The following is a 27,853-nucleotide window of genomic DNA, read 5'->3' as shown; positions in this document are numbered from 1 at the left end:
GCTTTTCAATATCTCGATTTATTGTCATATTTGAAATACTACCTATGGCGTTTGGCCGACTCATAGCGTGTACTTTAGCTAGTCCACTCTATCACCAGCAAATATCTTAGCGTACCCATTATCCGTTATGTCCGTGTCATTATCATGAAGGAGTTTATTATTTACCGTAGAAACTAAAATTCGAAATTTCCCGACGTGGTTTAATGAAGAAGAAGAAATGAATGAAAAGTTTCTCTTTTGTACTCAATAGAAAATTGTTGCTATAATATACTGTTGTAGCCGTTCGAACAATCAGAACAACGTCGAAACAACATGTAATCCTCTCAAGTTAAGATAAACCCAACATCATCATGGAACCGCCTACCTTACAAATAGCTTCTCGCCTGCTGCGTGTGCCGAAGTGTTCTGAGTGTGGCCTGATCTGAGTATACCTCTATGCAAGGGGAAAAATTAAAATGACAGAAAGAGAGATTACCACATCACATAACCAGGTAATTATTTACAAATGATTTATTCATTCAGAGCTTGTGCCTAAAAGGACTTGCTGCTGGAGTACCGGGCATTCACAAATAATAACACCTATCTCCATCGCTGTCCTTCTTATCTCTTGCCTTACGCAGACGCTCGTGCGGTGACCACGCTCTGGGGCAAACATCCAGCGTGCAGGTAGCCCAGTATGCCATTATCTGTATACCTTGCGAATATGCTCTAAGTACCTTATCCGTTTGCGAGATGTACCTTAGCTTCCGGTAGCACTTCCGCTTGCTCTGACTTGCGCTTATCTATTTCTCTCTTGACATTGCTGACGATGTAACGAGACGCAACCGCTTGCTGAAAAAACATAACATTGCATTTGAAAAGAAGGTGTACCATAATGTGCTCGTCAGAACAGGCGGTTTTCCGTAAGACCTTTTCCTGTTATTACACCAGTCACCATACAGTAAGTTCTTGACCAGAGTGTGGCTCAGATAAAAACGCCTTTGAGGCATGTAGACCAATCTAGTGCATTTGCATCAAAGCTAGTAACGTATCTGCACGATACAGCATTCTTTGCACGAATTAAGTAATTAGCCTGCATTGAATTGTCAGCCCACAAATGTTTTGGACGATGACGTCTTGTTCTCATTCAAGAGTTACTTTAAACTTTACTTAAAGAGCATCTTCTCGCTATCCAATTGCCGCTGATTTTTTTAATGACAGGATTTGTAGAGGATTTCCAGCCAAGGATCGGTCATTAAAGAGAAAACGATTTGTTGTGACGCTAATACTTAGGCTAATACTTAAGAGCCACAGATTTCGGGGTAGCTGGATTTAACTCGGAAGTCTCAACAGGTTTGAAGATTTTTGCACAGTAGACGCTTTCAAAAAAATATAGGGCGTTTTTTTTTATCGGCATTGTAAGAGTAGTGCATCGTGAATAGGTCATACTTCTGACAGTACCTGAAGCCTTAAATGACGTCTCAGTCAGAGTAGCGTTACATTTCAAGGTGCTCGTCTTAATGCACTTTTTTAAATAAAACATATTGTAGGGCGTTGTCAAGTATATAAGATTGCGTTCATACGAATGTACAAAGACAGCCATTTAATCGAAAGCAATTTTCGAATGACACCAAGAAAAAAACAGCTGAGTTTGTTTATGTATATTTTTCTTTATCACAAACTTGGTATGATTTTATTTAAATATAATATCAATAAAGTAGCTTCTGTAGGCTTTCCTCATTGTTGTTTTTGCCTCATTCAATTTTTGGCCAATTTTTCAAGCACATCTAACTTTATCTCTTAAGTGACAGCGCAAATATTTTCCTAAAGTTTGTCTACCGTCCGTGAGTTGTAGTGGACCGAGAATTCTTGGGGATATCTACAAAAAGGAGTTACAGCCTAGAAAACACTATCCGGTGCGGCATGGAGACTGGGGATATCATTGGCCATTTTTTTGACAAAACCTTTAGCCTGTAACTCTGTTCACTTGTAGGAAACAATCCCAGACTCTTTCGCAAGCCAAATTGTTGAAAGTTATAACTTGTTTTCAAAACATGAACTTTTAGCAGCATGATTTGCCTCATGTTGTAACAGATAGCATAATTGCGTCATTAATGAATGGCTTCGGTGAGCGACTGATCTCTAAACGGGGTAACGTGGAACGGTTCCCTAAATTCTGTGACATAACTCCCGCCATTGTATTTTATGGTAGCACCTAAAAAGCGAGGTGCACTACAATCTATGGACCGTGGATAAACTTATGTATATACGCATTTCCATTTTAGACATCAGGCTAGGTATATGTCAAAAAGAGGCCAAACTTTGAGTGAAGCCAATAACAGCTATAAAGAAAGGCAAGGAATCCCACCTTAGTATTTTCTAAACAATTTTACATTTAATTAACATTTTGAACGTACAAAGTTTTCAATAAAAACAAAAACATGTATTTTTTGCACGCATCATTTTGAAACAATTCCCGACTAGGCGCCTGCTCCTGCGTTTGTGTCACTGTCAAGTCAAGAAGCACAAGTTCTTTTTCCTATTGGTCAACAGAGATCAATGAAGAACCGATTTTTCAGCCTGGTTGCTCTTGTATTACGCGAAAATTATTTTTTAATTTGAATTTAACATCTCTTGACTCTTGAACGATTTCAACGACTCAGAACACTTGAGGATCTGAAACGAAGGATGTTCCTCGAAGGAAGCAAGGTGATTTTACACGAGAATTATGCCTAAGCCTCTACATTTCCCGCACGAAGCTTTCCGAACCAAACTTACATAGTGCGAACTGACACTCGTTAAAAGCTTGCTTAGTATTATCTTTAAAAGTACGTGAACATCTAAGTACATATTGGGGGCGATGTCTGTGAGTTGCATGAATCCGTTTGGTTTGACCTCTGTGCAACGAAAAAAGATCGAAGCCGTAGAAATATGTGAATTACCTTGAAGCACATACATGTAATATCGTACACAATAATTGCTTACCAGTTGACCTTAATTTATATAGCGTAATCGCCCAGATAAAACTGGCCTTTTTCTCGGAGGATATTCCTTATGGCTAATATTACGCTCCTTGAACTTCGTTTGTCCCCGAAGTATTTCTGATGAATCGTTTTCCTCCTGCGTATAGAAGCCAATATTTATGACAGAAAGGCCAGATTATTTATTTATTATCCTTTCATTTGTAAGAGTCCAGTTATTATAAAGGAAGAGGCACGTTATATTTGAAATCAGGAACAATACTGCTGATAGTTGTATCTCAAAAGAAACGTCGCCACGTAAGCTTGCATGATACAACCAAATTAGATCAGGCTAGCGCATAACAAAATGGGACGATTATCCTTTTACCCACTATGGTTAAAACATTTAGTTTTATATAGATTTATTATACAGAGTTTAGGCGAATAAAAGATACAAATAGAAAAATGTCTGTTAGACAGCAAAGTGGAGTTTGTCCTTACAATATACATCTTTATGATCGTTTTCTGCGCAACTGTACTGCTGGTTTGTGTGAAAACGTAATTAATTCTAATCTACAGAGTTTTCATGATACCAATAAACAAAGCTCTGGACAAAGAACTTTTCGCAACTGGACAAAGAACAAAGGACGTTACTTTGGATTTCAGTAAACATTTTGTGCTGTCTTGTTTTTCCATATCCACTTGCCTTGTTCACTGTTGAGTTCTGTGTCCTGTGGTTTTATATGTGGTTCTTAACGATCGATCTGTAGGCCAGAAAAAGGCCGACGATGTTCAGACAACGTTCCTCTTATTTCCCGCTGGCCTGTGGCCACCTTTCAGATGTTACTCCATTTCATCATTCACACGTCGTTGCCTATACCTCTACCTTTTGGAACTTATGATTGCACACAATAGCTAATGTGGGCACACGAACAAGCGAAGCACTTAGAAATGACTCGTTTTTTTAAAGTGCTTTTTGGAGGCGCTTTATCTTAGGTGAAAGGCAACCAGACGCCGGTCCTGAACTCTGAAGTCCAAGTAGCTGGCTAAATAGGCAGCAGGAGCAGCAGCAGCAGCAACTCCACTCAAAAGCACCTAGCAACGATCAGCAGTTCGGGCTGAGAAAATTCGCCCCATCAGCTGTTGCAACCAGCCAGTTGGTAACTATGGCAATAAATAGTACTAATACTTGTCGTGGCAGCAGCAAAAAGAATGTATCTTGGTAAATGTACCTGCTCTTTACTGCCGTTGCCGCTGTCGATGCCCCCTTTAGGGACGTTGCTACTGAAGTTTCTTAGGTGTACATCCTTTCGTAGGCAACGTACCGACGGCGTATTCACTCGAATGACGTCCAGTGAGTATTTGCTAAGTTCATATTAACCGATAGATGACAGCTGCATTTCTATATAGATCGAAATATCTCACTGTTTCGTTTCAAAGAAAATATTAACATGCGTGCAGTGCGAGTTTGCCAGAAAACGTTTAGCCTTGGCTAAAATCACGCCCACATTATAGCCGTTACATCTAAATTCCAAAAGAAAAGGTTTTTCCTTATAAATGAGAGGATTTTACCAGATCGTATGATAATGCTTGAAGTTTCTATAGTTTAAATTCTATTTAGATGCCGCTGAAGCCATATTTAATTTAGGAAAAGCGAAGTGATGTCTTCTAAAGCAGAATTATATGCTCATCGTGAGCGACAATGTGATACGGAATAATTTCTAAAATTAGATTGAGTTTACGACGCGACGATCCGTAGAGTTCTAAGTATATTTTCTAGGCTTTATTTTCAAGTTGCTGACTATCCTCTATTATAAACCTTCTTAACTAATTACTCAAGTATTCTTTGACAGTTCGGCCGCGGCGGTTCCAAGTTGATTCGAACAAAAGTGCAAATTATAATTAGATTGGGCAATATGGCGCACACGTTGGATTTCCTTAAGGATAAGTGAACGAAAGCTGTACAGAGGTATACTGTGAGTCGCAAAATCGTCGAGTTAATATTCAAGTGTATCTATTTACAGTCGGTTGCAAAAAGAGCAAATTATTAATTGGAGCAAAAGTTTTCTTTATACGTAGACCACGAGCGCATCGCTGCGAGTAGCGACTGGGAGACTCCTTGTCTGTTAAAACAACAAATTCGTATCCTGTTTACCTCTCTTCCATTTTCCTTTCTCATCAAACCAATGAAGCTGTCCCGGCCCAGGTATGCTACTTTTGATAAGCTGCGGCAATTAAATACCTTTATAGGCTAGGTGTATGACCCTACTAAACTGTCATACATTAATGACCTTCTCTTTAAACGACGATCGTTTAAGCTCTTCCTCTATCCATCTCTTTTTCGACATTTTGGCAGCAAACTCTTGTGAACCCCAACTAAGCTACCCGTCGCATCTTTTGTCCTTCTTCGAGCGAAACAAAATGTACCGCTGTCGCATCGAAATATGGTTAAATCCTTACCAAACATTTAGCCTCGCTGTTGATATATCCTAAATTTGCCGTCCTGATACGAGTCGCACACGAGTAAAACGCAGCGAGAAGCAACAGTTCGTTGGGGAGTAGAATGACGACTCACGTTGCGAGCGACTGATGTTGGCAACGATATCAAGGTTGATTAGAATATGGACAAGAATAGCAACGATAATAGCAACCACACTATAGTGCCGGCTACAAAAATACCAACACCAGGCCACACAACGGTAGCTTGCGTTAGCAACAAGTAAACAAGGTACGGAGATGGTAAGTGCATAAGTTGAACGACCACACCTATAAATTTGAATTGATTTCAGCTAATAATACCGTTAGTTTAGTAGAAGTTTTCGTGCATAAAACACGACGAAATACCAAAGAATAGCAGACGAAGTGAGCCAACACCGAAGGCCCATTGGAACCGACGCCGCCTGCCTTCAGAGCAGAGAGGATGGTTTATGCGACGCAGCTATAAAGGGCCGCGGACAACGTCCTGCGTGTTGCATAAAAGGCAGCTTGAAGGCTCGAGAGTAGCGAGCATGTTTGTTGCACCGTTTAGATTAGCGTAATCTGCGCCATAGCTAAATTTAATGGCGTAGTAGAGGGGCGCGGATATTGCGGATTAGACGATGCGATTGGACACTGTAAAGGGTTAGGCGACCGGACGACGGATGTGTTCTATACGGGATAGGGCAAAAGTAAACTTAGGATGGAAAAATACGTAAATTGTAGAGGAAAAAAGGTAATCTCTTAGTTCGAAAAAAAAAACGCTATGTTATTACTTGAATCTGATGCTGCTTCGACGCTAAACCCGTTCTGTTTTTAATGTAAGGCAATTATTTCTTTAGCTAGGTCTTTCCCTAGTGCAAGCTCGCTGTTGTTCGGCCTCGTATACATCCTGACACAACGGAGATTATTTCAACAGACCCAGAATTAGGTGCGCGCTAATGAGGAATACATAGAACTATATATCTATAATAATGTTGACAGGCGGGCATAGTAACTTAGTGATTTCCTGCCATGACTCATCAGCGCATTGCTGAGTTCCTTTACTTTATCTAGCTTGTGAAAAATTTAAGTGCCACCACGCAGACACCATGTCTCCGGCATTATTACAGACAAAATCGTTAGTTCGTTATATGCCAAGAATATAACTAAAAAAGCAAGCTAATTTGCGTTTATGAGGCTAACATCTTTCTTTTATCGTTCATTTGTTTTTATTATACTAGTTGTTATAAAACTTGGTCCTGTGATAAAACGCGAACACGTTTTGACGTTATATAGAAACAAATCGAGGCAAAATTAGTGTTACACTAACGACAAATCATTATGATCAAATCAAGGTAAGTCAATCTGTAAGGTACAGCTAATAGTTGATTGTTCCTCTAACCATTTAGAGTTTTGCGTAAATCATCCGTTAAAAGACTAATGTCAGTTTTTGAAAGTTTAATATAGTGGATTCTTCAAAACATTCATTGATACCGTTAATGGAAGACCTTCGTATTAGATGGATAGCAGCAGTGCGTTATGGCCAGTCAGGCAATGACGGCACACCTCAGCCATCAGTGTTTCTATTATTATGTGCGGATCTGTTCTCTGGGAACTCTACGGATCGGAATCATGAAATGTGCAAATCATTTGGGTCATGCAAAGCTATTGTTATTAGCTTATACAGTTATATTATGACAATCACGATTAACGAATATAAAAACATACAAGCATACTAACACATGCTAAAAACACAGCTGGAAAAGGTAGGTTAAAGCACACATATTCTAGGTACAAGTCGTTTTTTCAATATGGCTAAACATCCTTCCGAAAAATTAGCCTTCGGAGCCCAACTAATACGCCCTCGAAAAGTGCCAGTATGAAGTGTCTCTATATGTGTACCTGCAAAAATTGATTTTTAATACCAGCAGCATTTTTTCGGGGGTGTCCAAACACAACCTTGTCGAGCATGTCTCAGTTCTTGTAGTTTCCATTCACAGTACGTTTCCCTGAGTAATTCAGTCAAACATTTTGCGTGCTTAAATTATTATGAACTACAGGTCAAAGTAACGGGACACTTCCATTGCAGTTGTTAGTTGCATCGTTGCGTATGGCTTCGCTGACGGGACGCGGTTACTGATAAACCAAAATGGCTCTCTTGCGAACTCTACACAGACTGCACACACCTAACGAGCTGTGTTATGTGCTGCGACAAAAAGCTTTTTTCAGCTCCGGGTTGCGTAAACTGAAGATTAAACGGATGCAGTCAAAGATTATAACCAAATATAGTTTCATGCACTCTCGCAAGTGGCTCCATGCTAGCTGACGTTTTACGGGCAGAAAAGATAGAATGCCAGTACTACACGCTACACATGTTAGTGGCACACAATGATATACATAACTTTTCACGTGATCATCATGTGACGTGCTAGCTGAGGGTATCTGGACCTCTACAATGGCAATAAAAGAAACGAATCTGATTCGTTTTTTCGAGATAAAGACTCGTTAAAGGTTTCGGCCGATACGTAGTGAAGTGTCTTCCTAACTCTTTTACCCTGTCCTTATCGGTTTTCATTAGCTGCGAACAAGTTGCCTGTATCAATTACCTGCATCTGCAAATTGATTTTGATTCATCAAAGTTCTGCCCTTAATGCCATTCCTTCATTCCTAAAAGTTGACCTCATATATAAGGACCACCAGATAAAAACGCTCGTATAACTTGGATACACTTTCCTTTTACATTTTATTCCTGGTCATAATAAAAAAAAAAAAAAAAAACTAACTTGTGTAAGCAAAGTTGCACGTGATGGCAATGTTTTAGAAAGAGCCGCTTTAGACCTGAAAATGACTACTTATCCTTGTGGTCCTCAGTTTGTTTTAGTGTTTACCTATTTATTTAACATATGTATCAATATAAAGTATAAAATTGATATATCGATATGAAAATTACTTTAAAAAGATACTTTACTTTAAAAAAAAGTATCTCCCTTGCTTTGTCATAAGTGTTGCGCCAAAAACCGATTCGCTTTAGTATTGTGGACTGGAAATCCATATTATAAATTTGTTACCGTCTGGAGATTTCAGCCGCTGTGAAGATATACGACCTCGAACTAAATGTCTACAATATAGCATTACTGAGGACACCGAATGATTCACTGCAAAAGGCTTATAATCATTCAACTATGAACGACTATAAAGTCAAAAGGGAGCATGTTCGTGCACGTCCATACCGCTATTTGATTAGCACGATCAGGTTATATTTTTAGTGCGTTTTATCTCCAACGGTCAATAAGGCTTCGCACTGTGTATGTTTGCCTGCAGCTAACGAGGTGCTTCTTGTGAACAGCTTTATAAAATCGAGTTGATAGGCTCAATCGACCAACATTTTTGCGTTATAAAAAAGCATACTTGCGATACGGTTTACATTGAATCGCCTAATGGTTAGACCCGGCAAATAACTATAACGATGCATAAACTGTCACAGATAACAGCTATCCACAATTTGAACAAATCTTAAAATTGCATGACTAAAATCACCGATCGAAAATCAAGTCAGTCACTGTTTAAGTCGTACAAATGTGAGTTCAGACTACGAGAGAAAAAAAAAAATAAATTGTAGCACGTACCGCACGATCAGGTGCAAAATTAGATACGAGGAGCTTGTCATGGCCAACGAAACCAAAATTCTAGCCTAAACACTCACTCCGCACTCAGCCATTTTTGCTGTCGCCGTGTGAGGGATGCAATTGCGACCCAGCTAAACACAAGCAACAATAATGATTTTGACTATAAGAAGTGTTAAAGCGAGGATACGGATCATAGAACAGTGCAGCTAAAGTGAAAAAAGCATTTATGCAGACAAAATTAGCACAAAGCTCTATGATTTATTTTAATAGTTATTAAAAACGTGAACAAATTGTTGAATAAACGTTGTTAAAATTAGCGTTCATTCCAACCTCATCATATAAACTTTTACGAAAAGAGCGTACCGCAACTGTAGTTCATGATCCACTAACTCGGACAACGAAACTGATTAGGTAAGGTAGGATCTGCACTGAACGAATTGGCCCCAGGACTTCGCTTGCTAGCTACAGCAGATAAACAAATCTATGAGACATCTATACTTTGTTAAATGCCGAAGGTATCATACAAGTATGTCAAAACTATAGCTGGACTACTTGCATCTACCATTATTTATCAAGCCTTCCGCTAACAATGACTCTAACAGCCTAAAACGCATGCGGTATCGGACGTTTGCGCATCGGAAAAACAGCGCAAAACGAAGGGTCAGTCGGCCACGGCTTTTTGGTAGCGACCTGGATGTACACAATTAAAAAAAGTGGCCGCTCGTTGGTAAATCTTTCGGACACTTACGATCTGAAACTGTAACGGGGCCTTAGATACGTTCTACACCACGCACCATGAGACTGCGTCAAGAAGAAACGACTACAGAGTATGTCCTTAAACAAGCCACCGTTCACCATCTTAGGAAAAAAGACACATCGTCCATTTTTCAGAACCTTCATATATCGACACGACATATCCTAAATGCAGAAATACGCGATTTGTTCTCGCCCTTTCCGCGCTATCATTATCGCTCATATATCTAGAGAGCGGAGTAAAAACTCTGATAGTTTATTTATCGTCACGCAACGCAGAACTGGCTCAAAGGTAAATGTTAGACTTTGATGATTAGGCATGAGCTCAGAAGACGATCTGTCCCTTTGAAAAACAGCATGCGTGCTTTAATTATCTTTATTTTGAGAGCTTTTATAGTGCTTTTTTTTCGCACATTAGGTTTGTTGAGCGTGCAATTTCGATTAGTGCCGACAAATCTTTGAGGCTTATGGCCCTAATTTTCAGGGGCTCAGTCTATATTTCTACTGCGCCTGACTATCAACATTTTGCTAGATATTGGTAAAAACATTCAATATGCAGAGGTTTTTATATATTCATAAATCTGCATCCTGAGATTGTACAGTCATTGCTCTAGATTAGTCACGAATAGCTTAAACTGCTTGGCTTCCATCTGCTCGAGTGCTACAGGACGGAGCTGTGTGCAATTCCCGTCGATGAGGAAAAAAGAGTGACGATACGTTATCACGAAAATATATATGAAGCCACTATTTATTTTGACTTTCGTTCCAGCTCCGCTTCGTATGCGCTAGGAGAATCAACACAGGTTGGCCGTACCTCTTGAGCAATATAATTTTCACTCCTAATCCAATTAGGACACCTCACTTGCTCAAGCATTTCACGCATAGATGCAACGTCTATTGTACAACGAACGATGATGCTTGATGTAACTTATCACATACATCAAACTTAAATAGGTAACAAATTCGAGACAAATCGCATATTTATTATGTTTACTTTTCCCTAGACAGAATGACGGACAGGTATAAATTTTAACATTCGTTCACTTCACTGTAGTACACATGATAACGCCAACCAACTAACCGGACAACACCAACAAGGTCTAGACATTTGCGTTATGACGGCGTTACAATAGGAGAAACTTGTGACGAAATGATGGTCTGGCAGGAGTTAGAATTGCGAAACAAATATATTGAAACTAATCTGCTGATAGGGAGATTCATGACAGCCTAATATACTATTTATATTGTTTACGGCTGTTTTGTCTTCGAGCTGCTGTTATTATTATTGACTAATAATAATTAACAATAGAGGTAAGTAGGCCGATGTCACTTCTCTCCGACTAGGAAAAGTAACATATTTTGGCCCTAGAGATGTATTTTTATAATATTTTATCATATACAGTCACATCAAGTATCTGGTATCGTTCTGCGCATAGATCTTTTTCAACAAAGCATTATATTAAGCAGAGTTCTAAATGGAATTGAAATGCGTATGATACGGAATTAGAGCTAGACACGAAAATCGATTTTGGTACTATGACTGTCTGTCATCTGAACTCTGTTTATTGGATTGCTCTCAAGGTACATAACTAGAGATTTTTCTATACTGCTGAAAATGCAGTATGGTCAGAGGGACGAGCTTAACGCTAGACTGCCACTTTAAATCATGTAGCGGTCGTATCTGCAGTATTCGATGACTCCGATGGCACAAAAGTGTGCTGTTTCAAAGATTCATTCGGATAAAACAACATTCGAGCAGAAGACAGATAGATATTGATAGAGTAAATGTAATATAAGTTGTAAGTTTTAAAAATAGAACCGTCGATAATTTGAGGAACAAAAGAGGATTCGCTTAAAAAAGTTTATTGCTTCCATGGGGTTTGTCGTCAACAATAACTTCATCAAATGTATTGTCATTAATAAGAATCAAGTGCTGAATTACTGCATTTTAATACTACATTCTTCATGTATATGCATATTAATATATTAGTATGCATGTTACATACCTTTTTGATTTTTCAACCTATACATTGAAGTAATTGCTTGGTATTTGTTTTAGGGCACGCCAATAAAGAAGAGCAGATGCTTCGTTACGTTGCATTCGAGCGAAAGGGACGTACTAAAAGTAGATTTTGACCTATGATAATCCGTAAATTGATCTATATGATAATCAGTCTCTATCCGTTTCTAAGGACTCTCAAATAGTCTGTTCCAAAGAGAAACGATACCGTTACCTCACCGATGAAGAATTCAATCGATTGCCCAAACATGGAGAAATCTTTCAAACAGAACACTCACTGACAGGTTAATACAGGAAGTCTCTGAGCACGTAGAGGCAGGTTGGACTTGTTCGATATTCGGCCTGGGGGTGTACAAGTGAACATCGCGAGCACATCAACTTGTGTACAACTACTGTGTCAAGCAAATTAGATTGTGGACTATATGGCGAGTCACACGTACACAATGCTGGTTATCATCCTTGGCGTTTGTAGTTATGCGTTAATTCCGTAGTCGTTATAGCTGAAACGCAGGCGGTGCTCCTACTTTGTCATAGCCTGATTCTGCTTTTACGATGGGGTTTATGGCAAAATTACCAATGCAGAAGCTACGAATAACTCATTCGAACTTCTTTAGAGAAAAAAAAAAAAGTGCAACTTTATACGCATCGCAGTAACAGATAAAAGTGTTGCGGTACATATCTATCACTTGTGGTATGCTTTTGTACTTCAGGAAATAATGCAAACAGACCGAGCGAGGATTTTGTGTTGTTTTATAGAGCGACAGAAGCAGTTCACTATGTTCAAATATCGCTTTTTTCTATTGATCTTCCAACTGGTTTCAAACCAATTGGCACTGGTCACTGAAAATTTTTGATTACGTTTGTATAAATTAGGCAACTAATACAATTGAAATTGTTATTTTTTGTCTTTATACTATTACCACCATTATCATGCTTATCTGTTTGCCATGTAAAAATGGAAGTAAACTTAGTTTACGCTGGAGCCAGAAGTTCCAACAAGTTGTACAAGTCTTTACACCTTGATTTTGATTCTCCTATTTTTGATTGAACGTTGCTGAGAAATCGAAAGCAAACGCCCTTCTAGAGCGAGAAGGGCCATTGCATAACGATAAATTGACCTCCAAATACTTTTTCAGCCTCACTCGTTTACAGTCGATGGATTTTAGATGTCTGCTTATTAGCACGTCCGTAGGGTTTTTATGCCTCCAACAAAGCTCCATACGATCTCTCACATTCAATTTCGATATCATCTCATTGTGAAGCTAACTTCGAAAACGGTACGCTCATCTCGTGCAAACAAACGCCATTATATTGGCGGGCCGTTTTGAAAAAAGCTGATACTTTTAAAAAGGATTTTTTTTTTATTTCTGCTAGCCTGGCGGGGGTTACGCTAATAAGTCGGTCTGTATAGGGTAACTCCGCATTTCGGCGGCCGCCAACACTATCTTCTATTTGATTTTCTACATTTAGTGAAATATTGCCAAATCTACCTGGCTGTGTAAGCACCTTTCTATGTGCCTATAAGGAAACTTTTATCACTATCAAATGTACAGATGTACAGACATACACGTCTTGTCGCAAGGAACTACCATTGATACGTCGACGCTTCATATCCAAGAACAATGCGTGAAATCACGGAGTATTTATCATTACGGCGCAAGGTAAACGGACGTTTACTTTAACTGTCGCAGTAATACAATACGCATTCACATGATAGCTATGTGATTCTTTCCTCGCTTTATGGAAAATTTTATAAGCACTGATTTTGCAGAAAAAGCATATACTTATTATATTGGGATATACCTAAACAAAAGCCATTTATCTATACTGAATAAATGTGCTAACATGTCCTCTATTACCTACAATAACTCATTTTGTATAGGTAGAAATGCTATGTAATATTCCAAGGGTTTGTCTTGCTGCTTCGAAAACGAGTGATCATGCTCTGCTTTTACTACTTGGGAGGGGTGGACTTTGCATTTTACCTAGATAATTACGTATATTGCATAAAACCAAGTTTGCATTGACTTACTGGCCAGTAGATCGTTAATAGTCGCCGGGATGTTATTGCCGTAACATAGTTCTGCTTGCCGAGACTAACCAAATGATTTGCCACTCGGCCACTGTCGTCGTTCGTAATGACGTCTTCTAACTAGAGTTTTACTGCGGGATATCGTTCCATCTTGGAGCGGGACACCGGTAAAAGTTTGTCCTGTCGCGGGTGGCCTCGCGGCATCATCAACTGCTGACCGTGTTCGGTCAAATCAAACTACCAATGTTTCAGCTGGCTAAAGCAATTTCATTTTTAGAAAGGTCCGACTAATACACGGACCCACATATACATTTACTGACATGGTAAGTTGCCGGTATGTACAGAGGCAAAGGAATGGACAAGACGATAACGGTTTCCTGTTCCGGCAACAGTTTTTCTTCTTATAGCAGGATGATATGTAAATAAACTGACATTTTTTTCTTTTATTTGACTGAACTTATTATTAATGACTGTTTTTTCTTTTAATGTTGAGTTACGCTCTATCGTATACGTCAGGCTCATTATTGGCCTTATAGTCTTACGGGTTATTACCTCGAACCAGCTGATGTAGATGAATCTGGCCTAGAAACCTGAAATCTGGCTCTATATAACAGCAATCATAATAATATTAGTATTTCTGCTTGGTATAAACGACATTTATTAAACTTTTGAGTAATACATTTTACTTTTATTATTTGGCGTCAAACACAAACGTTTCCGAACTCAAATGATATGGATGCGAACTAGGACTATCGATGTAAGTTAGTCTTTTGCAAATTCAATAAAACTAGGAGAACCAAATTTGAGCCTATCTTGGGGGCTAATACATGCTGTCAATTTTATTCATTGATGACTGCCGCTGCTGCCGCCGCTTGAAACCTTACTTCTTTTCGCCTTAGGCTCTAGTAAGTCACAACGGACAACGCACCGCCCGGAGACAGTAGTTTTCATACTTTAGCGACCAGAATGTGCAGAGGTTGTTAAAACCCACATTTTCTTACTAACGTTGACACCGCAGGAAAGGGGCGGTCACTGGGGGTGCTCTGTTCTGGAGACACCCCTAGTTGTCCCCTTTCTGTTTTTTCTCCTACTGCGCCACTGACGGTGTAACCGCTTGCACCAGGAGCATCTTTTAGCCAAGCGAATGGACGCCTAACCGTCTTACTCCTCAGTTCTTTTTCTCTCTCTCAATTCCCGTTTGGAGCGACGAGCAGTTCTCCTTTGCTTGGCAGCAGTTTGTCCTTCATTGACAAAATGGTAGGCAGCGACGGGCGAGTGCTAGTGACGTCCCATTTCTCTGGAATACCAGCAGCAGGCGCACCACTAGCATTGTGGTCCTATGTGTGCGTGTGGCATGCTTGCTCTGGTTCTATCCTACTGGCCTGCATCGTGTATAAGAGTGACTCTGTACGCATTTTAGTTTGTGTGTGTTTGTTCATGTGGGCGTCTGAGTATCTAAGTCGACTGGGAGCGGTGGTGCGATGGTAGAAAACACGCTTGGTCCTCGGCGCCGCCGCTTTCTGCCGCTGCCTGACGTGTGCTCGGTCCTAGAGGCCACCAAAACAGCAGCAGCAGCGTGGAAAAGTCGGTCAGGAATGGAGAAACTGGAAATAGCTGAGACCTGAACGAAAACGACAGGCAGCTTGGGTTGCTGAATGGGAAAGAGGAGAGCACGCAAGTGGTCTCGAACGACAGTCGAATCTACCGTCCCGCTGAGATCCTTTCCTGTAGCAGCCCAATAAGTGTGCCTGGTGGCCGATAGTGGCTACCCGGACGCTGGTTGGCGCTCGATTGCCTCTTTCTCGAAAAAGAAGCTAGTACAGACTAAGCAATCGAAGAGAAAAAGGGAGTAGGGGCGTTCAAGGACTCAATGAACGAAAGAATCCTCTGAGCAGTAATGGGACGTTAGCAAGCCACGAAGGGGCAGAAGTAAACAGGGAGGACTGCACTCCTGCAGTAGTAACGGGCATCAGTTGCCTTTAGTTTAGTGGTTAATGTATGGGGCACTCTGGGCTTCTGACCAGTATTGTGCTATAAACTACTTACGCGATGTCTACTAGTGGTCAGAGGCTCCGCCGAAATTATTTCATTAGCCGTTATATCTACCGTAAATCTATCTTCAGACGAGGTCACCGTTCAGCGCTACCATAACGACTACAAGATTCACAGCCTTCGGTAATCGAATAAGAATACGTTCTTTTCTTTTAGTAAGTCTTCCTGAAGAAGCGGCGTCTTCTTCATCACAGCCTATAATACACTCATAGTTATAGGTAGGTTGACGAAAGATCCATACGAGCAGATGCGAACTGTCGCTCACAACAAAGTTTTTACAAAGTCGTTACAATATGAGTGAGATCGATGTAGCCGGGAAATTTATGGAGTGCCCTCGTTTGCGTGTATTTTCGGCCCTGTCACACAAGCGTTTTGTGCAAATAAAATGCAAAGCAAGAAGGTTGTATTACGCGACGTTATTGCATTGTGCGTGTCGCATTGAGCTGATTTCTATAAATCAAATTTTAAGTAAGGAATTACAAGCAAGGTCACAACAGTAACGCATTTTTTTTGATAACCAAAACGCCCGCAGCGTGCGACTTACTGTTTCCGCAGCTGGAGGAAAAGCTTGACCATACAACCGCCAGAAGGTTGCGTCAACTAGAACTATATGAGTCTATACTTGCTTAAATATGTAACAGATGCCTCAAGCGTTAATAGTTTTAGCGCGCATTGACCTTCGCACGTTGAACGCGGGTGGCTTCCGAACGAACCGTAACACAAAAAGGTACTAGACATAGAAACTCTGCATAACTTTACTAATTACTACTTCGAATAGAATTAGCATCTATTTTTTGCTATGTTAGCAAAATCAATGCAGGGAAGGCAAATCCGTTCTGTTGAACTACTACAATGGCTATATTTGTACATTGGTTCATCATTCGTAGCGATAAAGGTTTACTGTTAAAAGAAGAAACGTTTGTAATTTGATGTAGTAGGTCCAAAGCACAACTGGGGTTTAAACAGTTTTGACTACGTTCGTTGAAATGGTGGAAAAGGCGGAGTTGATTTTTCGAAACAAATTTCTAAGACGGAGAATTTTTAACGGAAGTGTCGACGGTTAGACGAATGAGACAGCAATGTTTCAGAGGTTTATATGAGATTTTGGCTGGAAGAACTTCTTCCTCGTCTTGCGAATTTTTTTTCTTTTTCTTTCTTTTTTTTTCACAGATCCCAGAAGAGTTGTCAACAAAATGAAATGCGGGAGTAGAAGTGGCTCTAGCGGTAATGAGCATTGTAAGGGTGAGTGGATCCCAAGGGGTTGGTGCCGTTAATCGATTTCGTTTCAATAGTTCGGTCTAATCCACCGTCAATATCTCTGCTCACTAACTGTCGTATAAATGCAATACTCTATTATTTGAAAAATCAGATGTAAATCAGCCAGAAGCACATGTAGATACTAAAGAACCCAAGTTTAAACATTACGAGTACATCCAACTTTTTATGGCGAATTTTTTTGGAGTTTTCAAAACCGATATTATCTATAGCGCAAGCAGATGTGCAATTATATGCCTTTCATTATTATTCTGTTAGTGTTACCTCCTAGTAAATAACATCGTAAATATTTAATCAACTATATTCTCAAATCGAGATATCTTACATTCCCAATGTTTTTTTACATTTACGGACATGGCCCGCTAAATTAAATTAAAACAGAGGAACAAAGCAGGTTAGTGTAAGATAATCATGTTCGTTCAGCCCCAGTAGAAATACTTCTGCGACCGACCACGGCTATAAAGAAACCCATACGTCATCTAAAGATGTCTGTAGGGTCATTCAATAGAAATTAGACTGGTATTATATTAGTACATATTACTTATGCAGAACATCGCTGTACGACAGGATTACGATAACTGGTAGGTAGTCTCGAGTCCTCGGCACAACATACACGTGTGGAATAATATATATATATATAAAAACCAGACGGGTAGCCCTATGCTTGGACATATGTCGAAATTGGGTCCACTAGTAACTAGTGGACCTAGTTTCGCTAAATAAAGATAAAGAACGCTAAAGTCGTACTTTAAAGTACAAGAAAATATTTCGTACTTCGTATAAGAAGTATTTTCTAGATATTCCGAAAGTAAGATTTTGGGAAATTTCCTCCATTTTCCTTCTGAAGGACTTTCAGTATCCCCACAAATTAAAAAAATTAATTGCATCCGGCTCATTCTCGAACATACTTATCGCTGAAGTGAACTTCCACTGCCCTAAAAAATATTTATCCTTACAATAGCGCGGTAACGCCGAAAAATTCGTAAGAGCCACCAGCAGTGGGGGTAGTGGTGGTCGGTCATCTGAGATTATGCCGTATTGACCATACATAACAGATCTGAAATTAAGCAAATCAAAACGTTTATCTAGCGATTAGTCAAATCCTATACTTGCGGAGGGTGAGCTTGTTAGTGAACGGAATTGCGTATTTTACGGAAATTAATATGCTTAGAGATAGGGTTGTAATACGTATATGAATAATTCCGTGTTAACGAAATCGGAAGCTCTTCGTTTAACACAGAAGAGAAGTATGGCTTTGGGGATCTTCCGTACGAAAACTGATTTAAATAGAGTTGGAGTTCATAGATTACCACACCTGGCCATTTCTCCAAATGTCTTCTTATAACTCTTTATATTCTCCTCATTAAACGATATAGGTCTGCCGTCGCCGGGTTTCACGCCATCAAGACGATGCCTGGATAGAAGGTGGATTGCGCGGAAATCACGCCAGCGTGGGGAACATGCATTGTAAAGTACCGCTCGTAAATCATGAACGCCAAAATCCCACGGAACCCTGAAGCACAAAACGTGGAAGACCCATATGATAAGCATTATAGTGTTCACTGGAGCGACTTAGTATCCTCCTGAGCATTTGAAAACAGTTGAAACATTTTTTTCTTTTCATTTACTATAAATCGGAAACCATCTGCAATGGTAAAAAAAGTCTGGAGATTTTCACTGGAAATTATTAATATTTTTTACGAGAAACGCGGATATTATGGGACACGATATTATTCGGGTGATTGCAGATGCATAGTAATTACCGAGAGAAGCGCCAATCTAGCACTAAATGAAGGCACTCACGCGTGAACAATTGTTGGTTTTTTAAAAAGAATAGATGTCGTGGGAAGTTCTCCAGCATTGTAGTACCATCGGTCAGGCTTGTAATATCGATACGATTCAAGCCATAGGCGCAGAAAACGTGATGAACGATGTCCTACGATAACCTGAGTACCAAGATACTGTTTTGGTGGTACACCTGTCAAAATATAACCCATCCTTGATATGTTTTCAGACTGGTTCTTGAACTTAAAAGTATGCTATTCTAACTCGTGGACGTACTTTAGTAAACATCCTGGCTGGCAGTAACAATCAAGAAATTACAACAAGATAAGAACAATCAAAACATATACAACGCGAAAGTAAGTAAATGTTTTAATCTGTTACGCACTACGGTGTCCAAGGACAGTATGGCATGAAGTATGCTATGCCCGACTTTGGAAAGGAAGAACAGAATAAGGCAAAATAGCGGTATAATAAGTATTTTAAAAAACCAACCGATGGCGAGTTCAAATCGTCTGTAGAAGTCCAAGTGTTTAATTAGAAACACATCGGTATCGAGGTAGATGCCACCGTAGCGTTGCAAAATCCGTATGCGAAGTACATCAGACGCGTGATGCAACGAGCTCAATTTTCGACCCCACACATGCGTTGGGACACTTACCGGAACGAGGTTAAGGTTTGGAATTCGGGTTACTTGAGACCAATACTTCCCGCTCTGGAAACGGTAATTAAAGATATGAATAGCTCAAATGGCGAGATCGTGTAGTACTTTCGTTGACTATAATTGCACTGGCTGCGAATTGAATATAGTCGTGGTTACTCCATTGAAAAAAAGAAAGACTAATCTTGCCTTTAAGTAATCGCAGTAATCACAGTGTATGAGAATCCGCTCTGGTTTTTGAGCCAACCAGGCCGCTTTGATGCAGACAAGTTCTTCGAAGGTCAAGTCGCTTTTGTTACCGATCTTGATGAAGTGAATGATGTTTGGCACTATAGGGAAGGCAGCACCCAATACATTATCGAAATTATCAAAATCTATGCCGAAGTCACCGTTCAACAGTAAGTAATTTAACCAGGAGTTCTGAAATGTAATTATCAAACATAATGACAATGATACTGTCATCTCACACTTTGAACTAGTCTGTTATAAGCATATCACTGATCTTAATGATGCTAAGTAGTCCGCTTGCAGTTATTGGCGTATGATCGGAAATAAATTTATCTACACGCACTACTTTTTACTTCTAAGCTTCCGAGGTATATATATTAGCTGCTGCTTCTCCTAATTCAAGACTCCTAATTTTAAGTTGTAAAGGGATAGACCCAATACGCTTAGCTTAGGTAAAAAGAATCAACAAAATGCACCCGAAAACTAAAATTACCTGGTTATCCCATTGACGTAACACGACGTAAACAGTGGCAATCAGCGTAAGAGCTATAAGGTACCTTTTCCAGGGTTTAGCATGAACTACTCTCAATAAACAACAAATAATCCTGTTTTGGAATTTACAAAATATTCGAGAGCTCATCGCTTGTGACATAACGTAATACCGCGAAAACAGACCGTTGTTTATGCATAGTCTAATCAAAACAGAAATTGCGATAACAAAGCGTTATTCAAAAACTTCAGTCAATACTAGGCATATAGCCATTGTGCAACACTGCTACTGGGCCTTGGAGGTGTTTCATCGTAACAAAACATTGGCTCAATGAACACAACTTATTCACATCATTTTTGTTAAAGTATAGTTACTTCCCTGCTAAATACATTTGTTTTTTGCTGTTCGTTCATACAATTTACCAATAACTAAAGCAATGAGACAAGGTAACGTATTGTTCTTGTTACTCGTAGTAAACAGACACAAATAGACATTAACGGAGTAAGGTAGTGTTTCAAATTTATAGCAATATCAAGCGTCACGCGATTTTTATAGCTTGTCTTTGCGCATATTCGTATGTGTTTGTTATGGCAGGTTGTGTTCTGCATGTCTTTTGTTATGATTTCGCTAGTTTCTGCGTGTTCCACCTGCCGCTTTTCGTGTTCAAGTGTCGGCTGGTGTTTGGCGACAACTGTGTCGTTTCCTCCTCGCCACTGAACGACGCTAAACTTATCGAATGCTACAAGCAGAAAGTCTTTTCAGTCCGCCAACGACGATATGAAACAGTAATTTCATTGGCTCTTCTGCTTCGTCTACACCAACGACAGAAGACGTCTTGAGGGAAGAGAGCCACTTGTATTATTTAATTGTATTATTAGAAATTTTTCTTTAAAGATTCTTTTCCTAGAAAAGTTTATAGACCAACAACTACATGACAGTATGGTGTTGATCGTTTACTTAATTAAAAACCTTCTTTGTCCATACAGGTTATGTGGTTTAATTGCTTATTCGGGAGTACGGTTTGAAAAGGTTTTTAGCCTTAAAAAAAAGTATGATTACTTGGCTAGATAAGCATGGTGCTACTTAGAGATTACTGATACTCAGGATCTATTTGACGATGATGAGGATTTAGTACTAGGATAACACACAGTATTCTGTCCACCAGCATAGCATGTATTGCTGACACTGGTGACTTACGTCAACATCGGTACGATGTGTTGAAGTGCTACAGTACAGAGAAGTTTCTGGGTGTTTATAAGGTATTGCTGTTATTTCAGATAATTAAAGCAACGCCTTTTATTACAAAGCTCTCGAGCTAGCAACGTAACCGTTTATAAACACAAAACGTGTTATTGCGGAAACACTTATTTCAATCTTCTGCCACCAATTGATAAAGCATTGCAAGATGTACCCCTTTACTTATTCTAGTTACTATACTGATACATGATAATAAAGGTAGATCTTCTTTCTGGTTCTATAGATTTATTTCTACTTTTTCTAAATAAAAAAAAAAAGGTTTTGTTTTACATTTGCAGTTTTCGCAATTTTTCGCAGGGTTGCCCATTATCGTCACACGTTACGAATGAGCACGAAATACCTCACTTCTCGCATCATGTAAGGTTTCTTTACAAACCCACTACCAGCTATTTAGTGGACTACTATTAGATTAATACAGACTCTCCTTAAACCTAATATTAGATAACAGATTGTGCAATATTTTCAGTTTGACGAAACTCCCGGTAGTTTTTTATAGGAAGGCATAATCACATACAGTTCCGTTATGAACAGCGCTCTGGTTGTAGGATTATTACTACTCAGTAGGCGTAAAAAGAAGAACCGAATCTGTTATGAAATAAAAAGTATTATAAAAAGTTTACTTTCGAATAAAAAGCATTGTTTGATAAGATAAAGCGCTATCATATTGCAAAGCAATCGAAACATTCGTTTTTTTTTGCAAAAATGAATCGATCTGCGCTTCTAAGGACCTTGTTCTTCTCTGAAGCTCAGTTCTCTTATCTTTCATAGTCAGGGATTGAAAATGTCGTTTCCTCTATACATTCAACGTACTCGTCCACCTATAGAGATTAGTAGCATCCTTATTCTGCATGAGCCTCTTTATAAATAGATTACGTTTCCAAATCTTCATTGAAGGTTCATCTATCACAACAATTAAATAACAATGAGCAATGTTTACGGTACTCGCGCTGGTGGGGCTAGTTTGTGGTCATTCAAGACCAGCTCTGCCGTACTGTATACCAATTGCGCTTATTTCCCAACTTTTTGCCATGAGCTAGTACTCGTACAATATCTACTACGGTTTAAGCATTTGCACACAAGTCATATACCATTAAGCAATGTACGTAATGTGCTCAAGGCGCCTTGTTTTGTCGAACAGATTTGGAAATGCAAACAAAAAGCTGTGATACAAAAATGTCGTGTATACGTAATTTCCAAACTAAATCAGCCGTCCCCTAGTAGAAAGGTATCCCTGACATCCGTTATCGCTTTCCGCAAGGTTTCACTGACCCGGAGCGCTTGTGTGATTTTTTTGGAAAGCATAATATAAAAATTAGACAGAAATATTTTCTCAGAAGGTAGTCGATATATAAATAAAAGCAGTCTATTGAGACAATTGGCTTAGTTTACACCTTAGTAGTTTGTCTTTTGTTAGCCTAATGAAATTTGCGTTTAGTTTTGTGGAAATGCCCACTTATCTCGTGCAACTTAGTAACACTGTTTGACAAATCAACATAGTAAAAACGGCTACGATACTTGCGTTAAAGAAATAATACTGTACCTTCATAACTTAAAGTTATACAGCTGCTTTATTCATGTAGAGATTTTTTTTTAGCTGAGAGAACTCGTTGCGGCACATGGCTCAACAAAAGCTCATTTTTTTATACTAGTCCAATCGTATTTTCTCTTAGTGCATAGGACACAGAACACGTTCTTTTGATAACTACGCTGATGCTAGAGATAGCTAGTGCATGATTATTTTATAAAACTGAGTTGACTTCAGGTACAGAACGACAGGCAATGAAGAGCACATTGAATTATTTACATGTTCTTTTACATTACAATCGGCATTTCATATCTTTTAGCGAGTTTTAGGAGGAGGAAAAAGTTTTGAACCTAAGCCAGAGATAGTTTTTGTAAACTGTAATAAATTTTAGATGTAACGTAACAAAAAATTTATTGTAACTTGTTGTGGTACATCGACATCAAGCGTTACGCTTAATCCGATGGGCACGTAGATTACTGTAATCAAAAGTTTGAGAGCCTCATTGATGGAGACAGGCGTAGCAAAGGTTTTGATACCAGTTCGACATGCCACAGTACATATATCTTAATTTCTTATTTTACACTTTTATTCTCATCTCGACGATACATCAAAGCAAAAAGCGTAATTTGAAAAAAAGATAAAAAATGAGCTGCTACGATTTTTAAATTTGCCTCAAAAACGTCTCTCATAAGAAAACAAAGCGTAAATTAAGGTAATATATTGAGAACGACATATAGGTAGTAACTTATTTGCAACCAGCAAAATCTTCCCGATCAAGAGTGCCATTTTTTGAAACCGGGGCCAAAAATAAACGCAAATCTTATCGCGCGCTCGTCATTTCGCTAACCGTTCTCCCATACGTTTAAACGTTAAGGAACTCTCAATGATTCACTAGCAGATGGGTTGTACCAAGATTACGACTTTGGAAACTTTGGAAAACAGGCAGCGTATAGCAGTTCGGTCAACCAATGCACTCTAAACTCCCATGAATTTCAAGAAAAAAAAAGTACACATTTGTTTTCTTAATTTTCGGGCAATGCAAAACCATTGAGATGCTGGATGGCTTCAGAAACGACGCAGTTAGTTAATGGCCATACTATCGCTGACTATAATTTGCCAGCGAAAGAATCGTTAAAGCGCACGCTGCCAATGTAAATTACTAAAAAGCAGATATATTTCCTCCTTCTGGTCCATACGAATGTGTGTACGTTCGCAAAATTTCAAATTTTTATTTATTATACTATCAAAAGGACAATAAATACACCATGTCTTCCGTCCACACTTATTCATGTATATAGATGAAGTATCCAGCTGCTTATCTACACACGATAGATAAAACCCAGAGCAAAGGCAAAATATCTTTATTTGAAAGGCAACGCTATGATAAGCCATGTACTCACGCATACGCTACGCGAGGCATTTGGAAAAGAAATCACATCCAAGATATTTCACCGCCATTGTAGCACCATTTTTGAGGAAGGTACATTCGATGTGACTTATAATACAGCTTCAAGACTCGAGCAGAGTGATGACTTGATTGCCCATGTAATTATATGTGACACACCTTAAAGCACAAAATCAATGTTTACTTATAAGATTGCGTTTATTATAACCTGAATAACCTAAAGAGCCCTCAAGGCATGTCCGAGCCTTTTTCAGGATATATTTTAACCTTTAGCCCTATTCATAGCTAATCTTTCTATTTAATCTTCTGAACATTTGGATTATTCGAGGCCATCTACCTGTGTTTATATGAGTTTCATAAGGTTAAACAGTATCGCTTCGTTATGAATGGCCGGTGAACAAAACGACCGTGAATTCAAAAAGTAATAATAAACTGCTAATTATATATTTTTGAAAATTTTATATGCAGAGTACGTCAGCTACATGACACACATCTTCGATTTCCAAATCAAAAATGTTTGTAGAAGCAGTTGTCTCATTCAAACAAATTCAACATCTAGGAGATCTTCCGTTTTTGACCAATATTTTCTTTGCTTATAAATCAATATATTCTAGCATCTCGCGAATAGACCAATGCTCCTTGAAACAATATCATGGTAACGCTGACGATTAGTATAAGTATCACACTGTATCATAAAAGTACATTGTGTTTTCACAAATAAAAATGTGTACTGCTACAAATGAGGCGGTCCATAGACTGACATACTTATTCTTATAAACGATACCTACCGATATTTTTCAGTTTTGTACTCGGATAATATTCGATGGAAATAAGGAAGGGAGCATAACTCAGTCTAATTTTCAATAATGCGGCGAGACCTTATTTTAAGATCATTGCAGAAGTCGCAGTGTATCAGAATCCGTGTCAACGAGTGAGCCTTGAGGTAGATCAGATCCATAAGTAAAGACTCAGTTTGTTCCGTAATTCTGATGAATTATAAGATATTTAGGTTTATAGGGACACGCAATCGTAGGACGCTACTAAAAGCACTAAAATTCACTCCTGTCGACGGGGAGCTCTATAAAAACCCAAATTAATTTTTCATTATTAACCATTTTTATTGTTTGTTGGTTAGTTGACTTTCAATTCCAAAGGTCTCACGATTGGCTTATACCATTAGCAAGAATGACCTAAATTGACTCAAAACCTTTGAAATCTTTGTTCCGACAGACATCGTGCTCTCTATTGTTTCGTAGCTCCTATTCTGCCGCAAAATAAGGCAAGTAGTTAATTTTGAGAGATAACATCATAAAAACCTAATTATCCCGCCTTAACGAGACCTTTCTTAACGGAAAGAATAGACGTAATAGTACAGCATAAAAGGACGCATTATGATCTTACCTGTTTAGTTTTTTAAATAGCATGACCATGGCATTGAAGACAGTCAGACGTAAGTTGAAACGGAAACAGCGCAACTTCCTAGAAAAAGGTAAACCTCTCCCTGTACGTTTAAAGTAACTTGCTACATGGATTTAGCGTTCTACTCGATCTGTGCACACGTTGCAGCCTGGAATAATAATTCTGTTTTACTCAGTCAAATTGCGTCCCAAGAAAATGAGGTGCATTGAGACCATTCATGAAAGTGGCGATGTTCATGATAGTATTATTACTGTATGTTGCCGGATATTGAATGCAGCAAAGGCCAATTGATGTCGTGGCTAATGGCTCGTGGCTAACCTTTTTAGGTTGTAAGCCTTGTTTATATCATGCCAACTCACGAGTTAAGCAGTTAACTTTGTTAGGTTACTGACTAGTGCGGCTATTTCAGATGCTCTTGGGAACGCCTTCTACTTATCTTTATTTTATATCGGAAGATTATGTATAATGCAAAATGATTCTATATAGCAGATGTTACTGTATGATGATTACCACGGGTGGGATGGCTGCAAGACGCGTGTAGATTTTGAAAGCTGGGTCGGTTAGATACTTTGTCAAACCTAAGGGTTCAATCTGCTAACATACTTATCATTGATGCCTCTCTGGGCGCTTTAAGTTGTTGACAGGATAGCTTGTTTATTGAACAACTGTCAGTGGCTGAACTGCCACTGAGCCAGCTTCGCAACAGGAATCGCAACGGCTGGTTAGAAGGAAAACCGAACTTCGAATTTTCGAGGTTCAACATCGATGTTCACTCACCTCATTAAATTTTAAAATGTCCTTTGTGTTTTATAATGTTCACTCACCTATTATATTTCATTAGCGTGAATGCCAGTGTCATACTCGCAAATAGTTAATTCTTGTGGTACCAGATTTGCTCCATGCAATCCATGCATTATGGCATTTAAAAATATCCTGAAAAAAAAAGACTTTTTTTCCAGATATATCCTAATTCTTATAGATTGCCACTGTTGTACACTGTACCTGTTGTTATATCAGTGGTATAGCAGCTCGTGTTATGCTGCTAATAGCCATTCATCTGCAGGTCATGGAAAACCGGTCGTGATTCACTACATAACACACACCCGTAATCATTATGGCAAAAAAAATGCACACCACTTTCTTTACTAGCGCGCGAAAAAAATTAAGAGGACTTTAGCATAGGAAATTTAAATTAGAGTAGTTAACGAATGAATTCGATCTTGAAATGACAGTGGCGGAAACAGCTCACCGTGTGTAAGTTGTATTCGGTGGAGGATCTACTACAAGAAGCACCGTGAATCATCGGATTCAAAAATTCTAGGAAAGAAATTTCGAACCCAAAAATGAATTTTGTGGCAGGACCCATGCGATGGTGAGTAGTGACGTGTTCTGAATTGTGGTGGGAGCCGAATTATTTCAAAAGTTTCAGTTTAATCCATGTAAAAGTGCCGTCCCGTTTACCTTGTTAAACTACTAAAGTAAAAAAGAATGACAATGGGTGCCCCATAATTTAAGCGAGGATACAGAAATGAAAACCCAGAGATGCTTGATTCTCTTTCTCGTCGTGTTACAGTGGTAACCCATTCTTGCATTAAATCGCATTTTATGATGAAAATGAGTCTTTTTACGATAATCGTAAACAGTTGCATCAGTCAATGACGAATTGAACCAGTCAGAAATGACAATTAAGCAAATGTACAGTTGCAATGGATGCTATAGCGTCTATCCGGTGGTCTTGTGCAGGTGTTATCCATCTCGCTTCGTGAGTCCAATTACGGGTAAAGCAAGAATGAATCTTGGACGGGGATAGAAAAGAAAGCAGTTTTATAAACGCTTCAACATCGTATTTCAAGAATCATTATGGCCAAAATTTAAAAGCTAAAGAAATCTCAAAAAGTAATATCGGCATTATATGTTGAGATTAAAATTTCG

At 39.0% G+C, this 27,853-nt stretch overlaps 1 protein-coding gene across 5 annotated transcripts; it reads right to left on the bottom strand.

Annotated features, from left to right (window-relative positions):
• Positions 1 to 484: 484 nt before the first annotated feature.
• On the bottom strand, positions 485 to 20,477 carry LOC111251485 (uncharacterized). Of its 5 annotated transcripts, XR_015328317.1 has the most exons (9): positions 20,319 to 20,477; positions 19,787 to 20,017; positions 19,432 to 19,651; positions 18,958 to 19,132; positions 18,470 to 18,667; positions 14,380 to 18,211; positions 13,828 to 14,037; positions 2,965 to 3,099; positions 485 to 831 (listed from the first exon to the last, which is right to left on the bottom strand). XR_015328317.1 is itself a non-coding variant. In XM_022808090.2 (7 exons), exons 1-7 carry the CDS (start codon positions 20,475 to 20,477, stop codon positions 779 to 781), a joined length of 1,137 nt encoding a protein of 378 aa, XP_022663825.1. In that variant the 3' UTR covers positions 485 to 778. The 5 variants fall into 5 exon arrangements, 1 of the variants encoding a protein (XP_022663825.1); XR_015328316.1 differs by having other exon boundaries at positions 13,828 to 18,211; XR_015328319.1 differs by lacking the exon at positions 13,828 to 14,037 and having other exon boundaries at positions 18,111 to 18,211.
• Between the last annotated feature and the right edge of the window lie 7,376 nt (positions 20,478 to 27,853).

This window comes from Varroa destructor, unplaced genomic scaffold (assembly GCF_002443255.2).
Source record: "Varroa destructor unplaced genomic scaffold, Vdes_3.0 BEIS01000005.1, whole genome shotgun sequence".
NCBI classification, from domain to species: Eukaryota; Metazoa; Arthropoda; class Arachnida; order Mesostigmata; family Varroidae; genus Varroa; species Varroa destructor.
Note: the sequence above shows the minus strand (reverse complement) of the source record. Positions and strands in the feature narration are given on the sequence as shown.

Coding starts and splice junctions, on each gene's coding strand:
- LOC111251485 (XM_022808090.2), bottom strand. CDS start 20,477: ATGTCACAAGCGATGAGCTCTCGAATATTTTGTAAATTCCAAAACAGG. Junction 19,652..19,786: donor ATTACTGCGATTACTTAAAG/GCAAGATTAGTC, acceptor TACCGTTTCCAG/AGCGGGAAGTATTGGTCTCA. Junction 832..18,110: donor TTCGGCGTTACCGCGCTATT/GTAAGGATAAAT, acceptor ATGTTTTTTCAG/CAAGCGGTTGCGTCTCGTTA.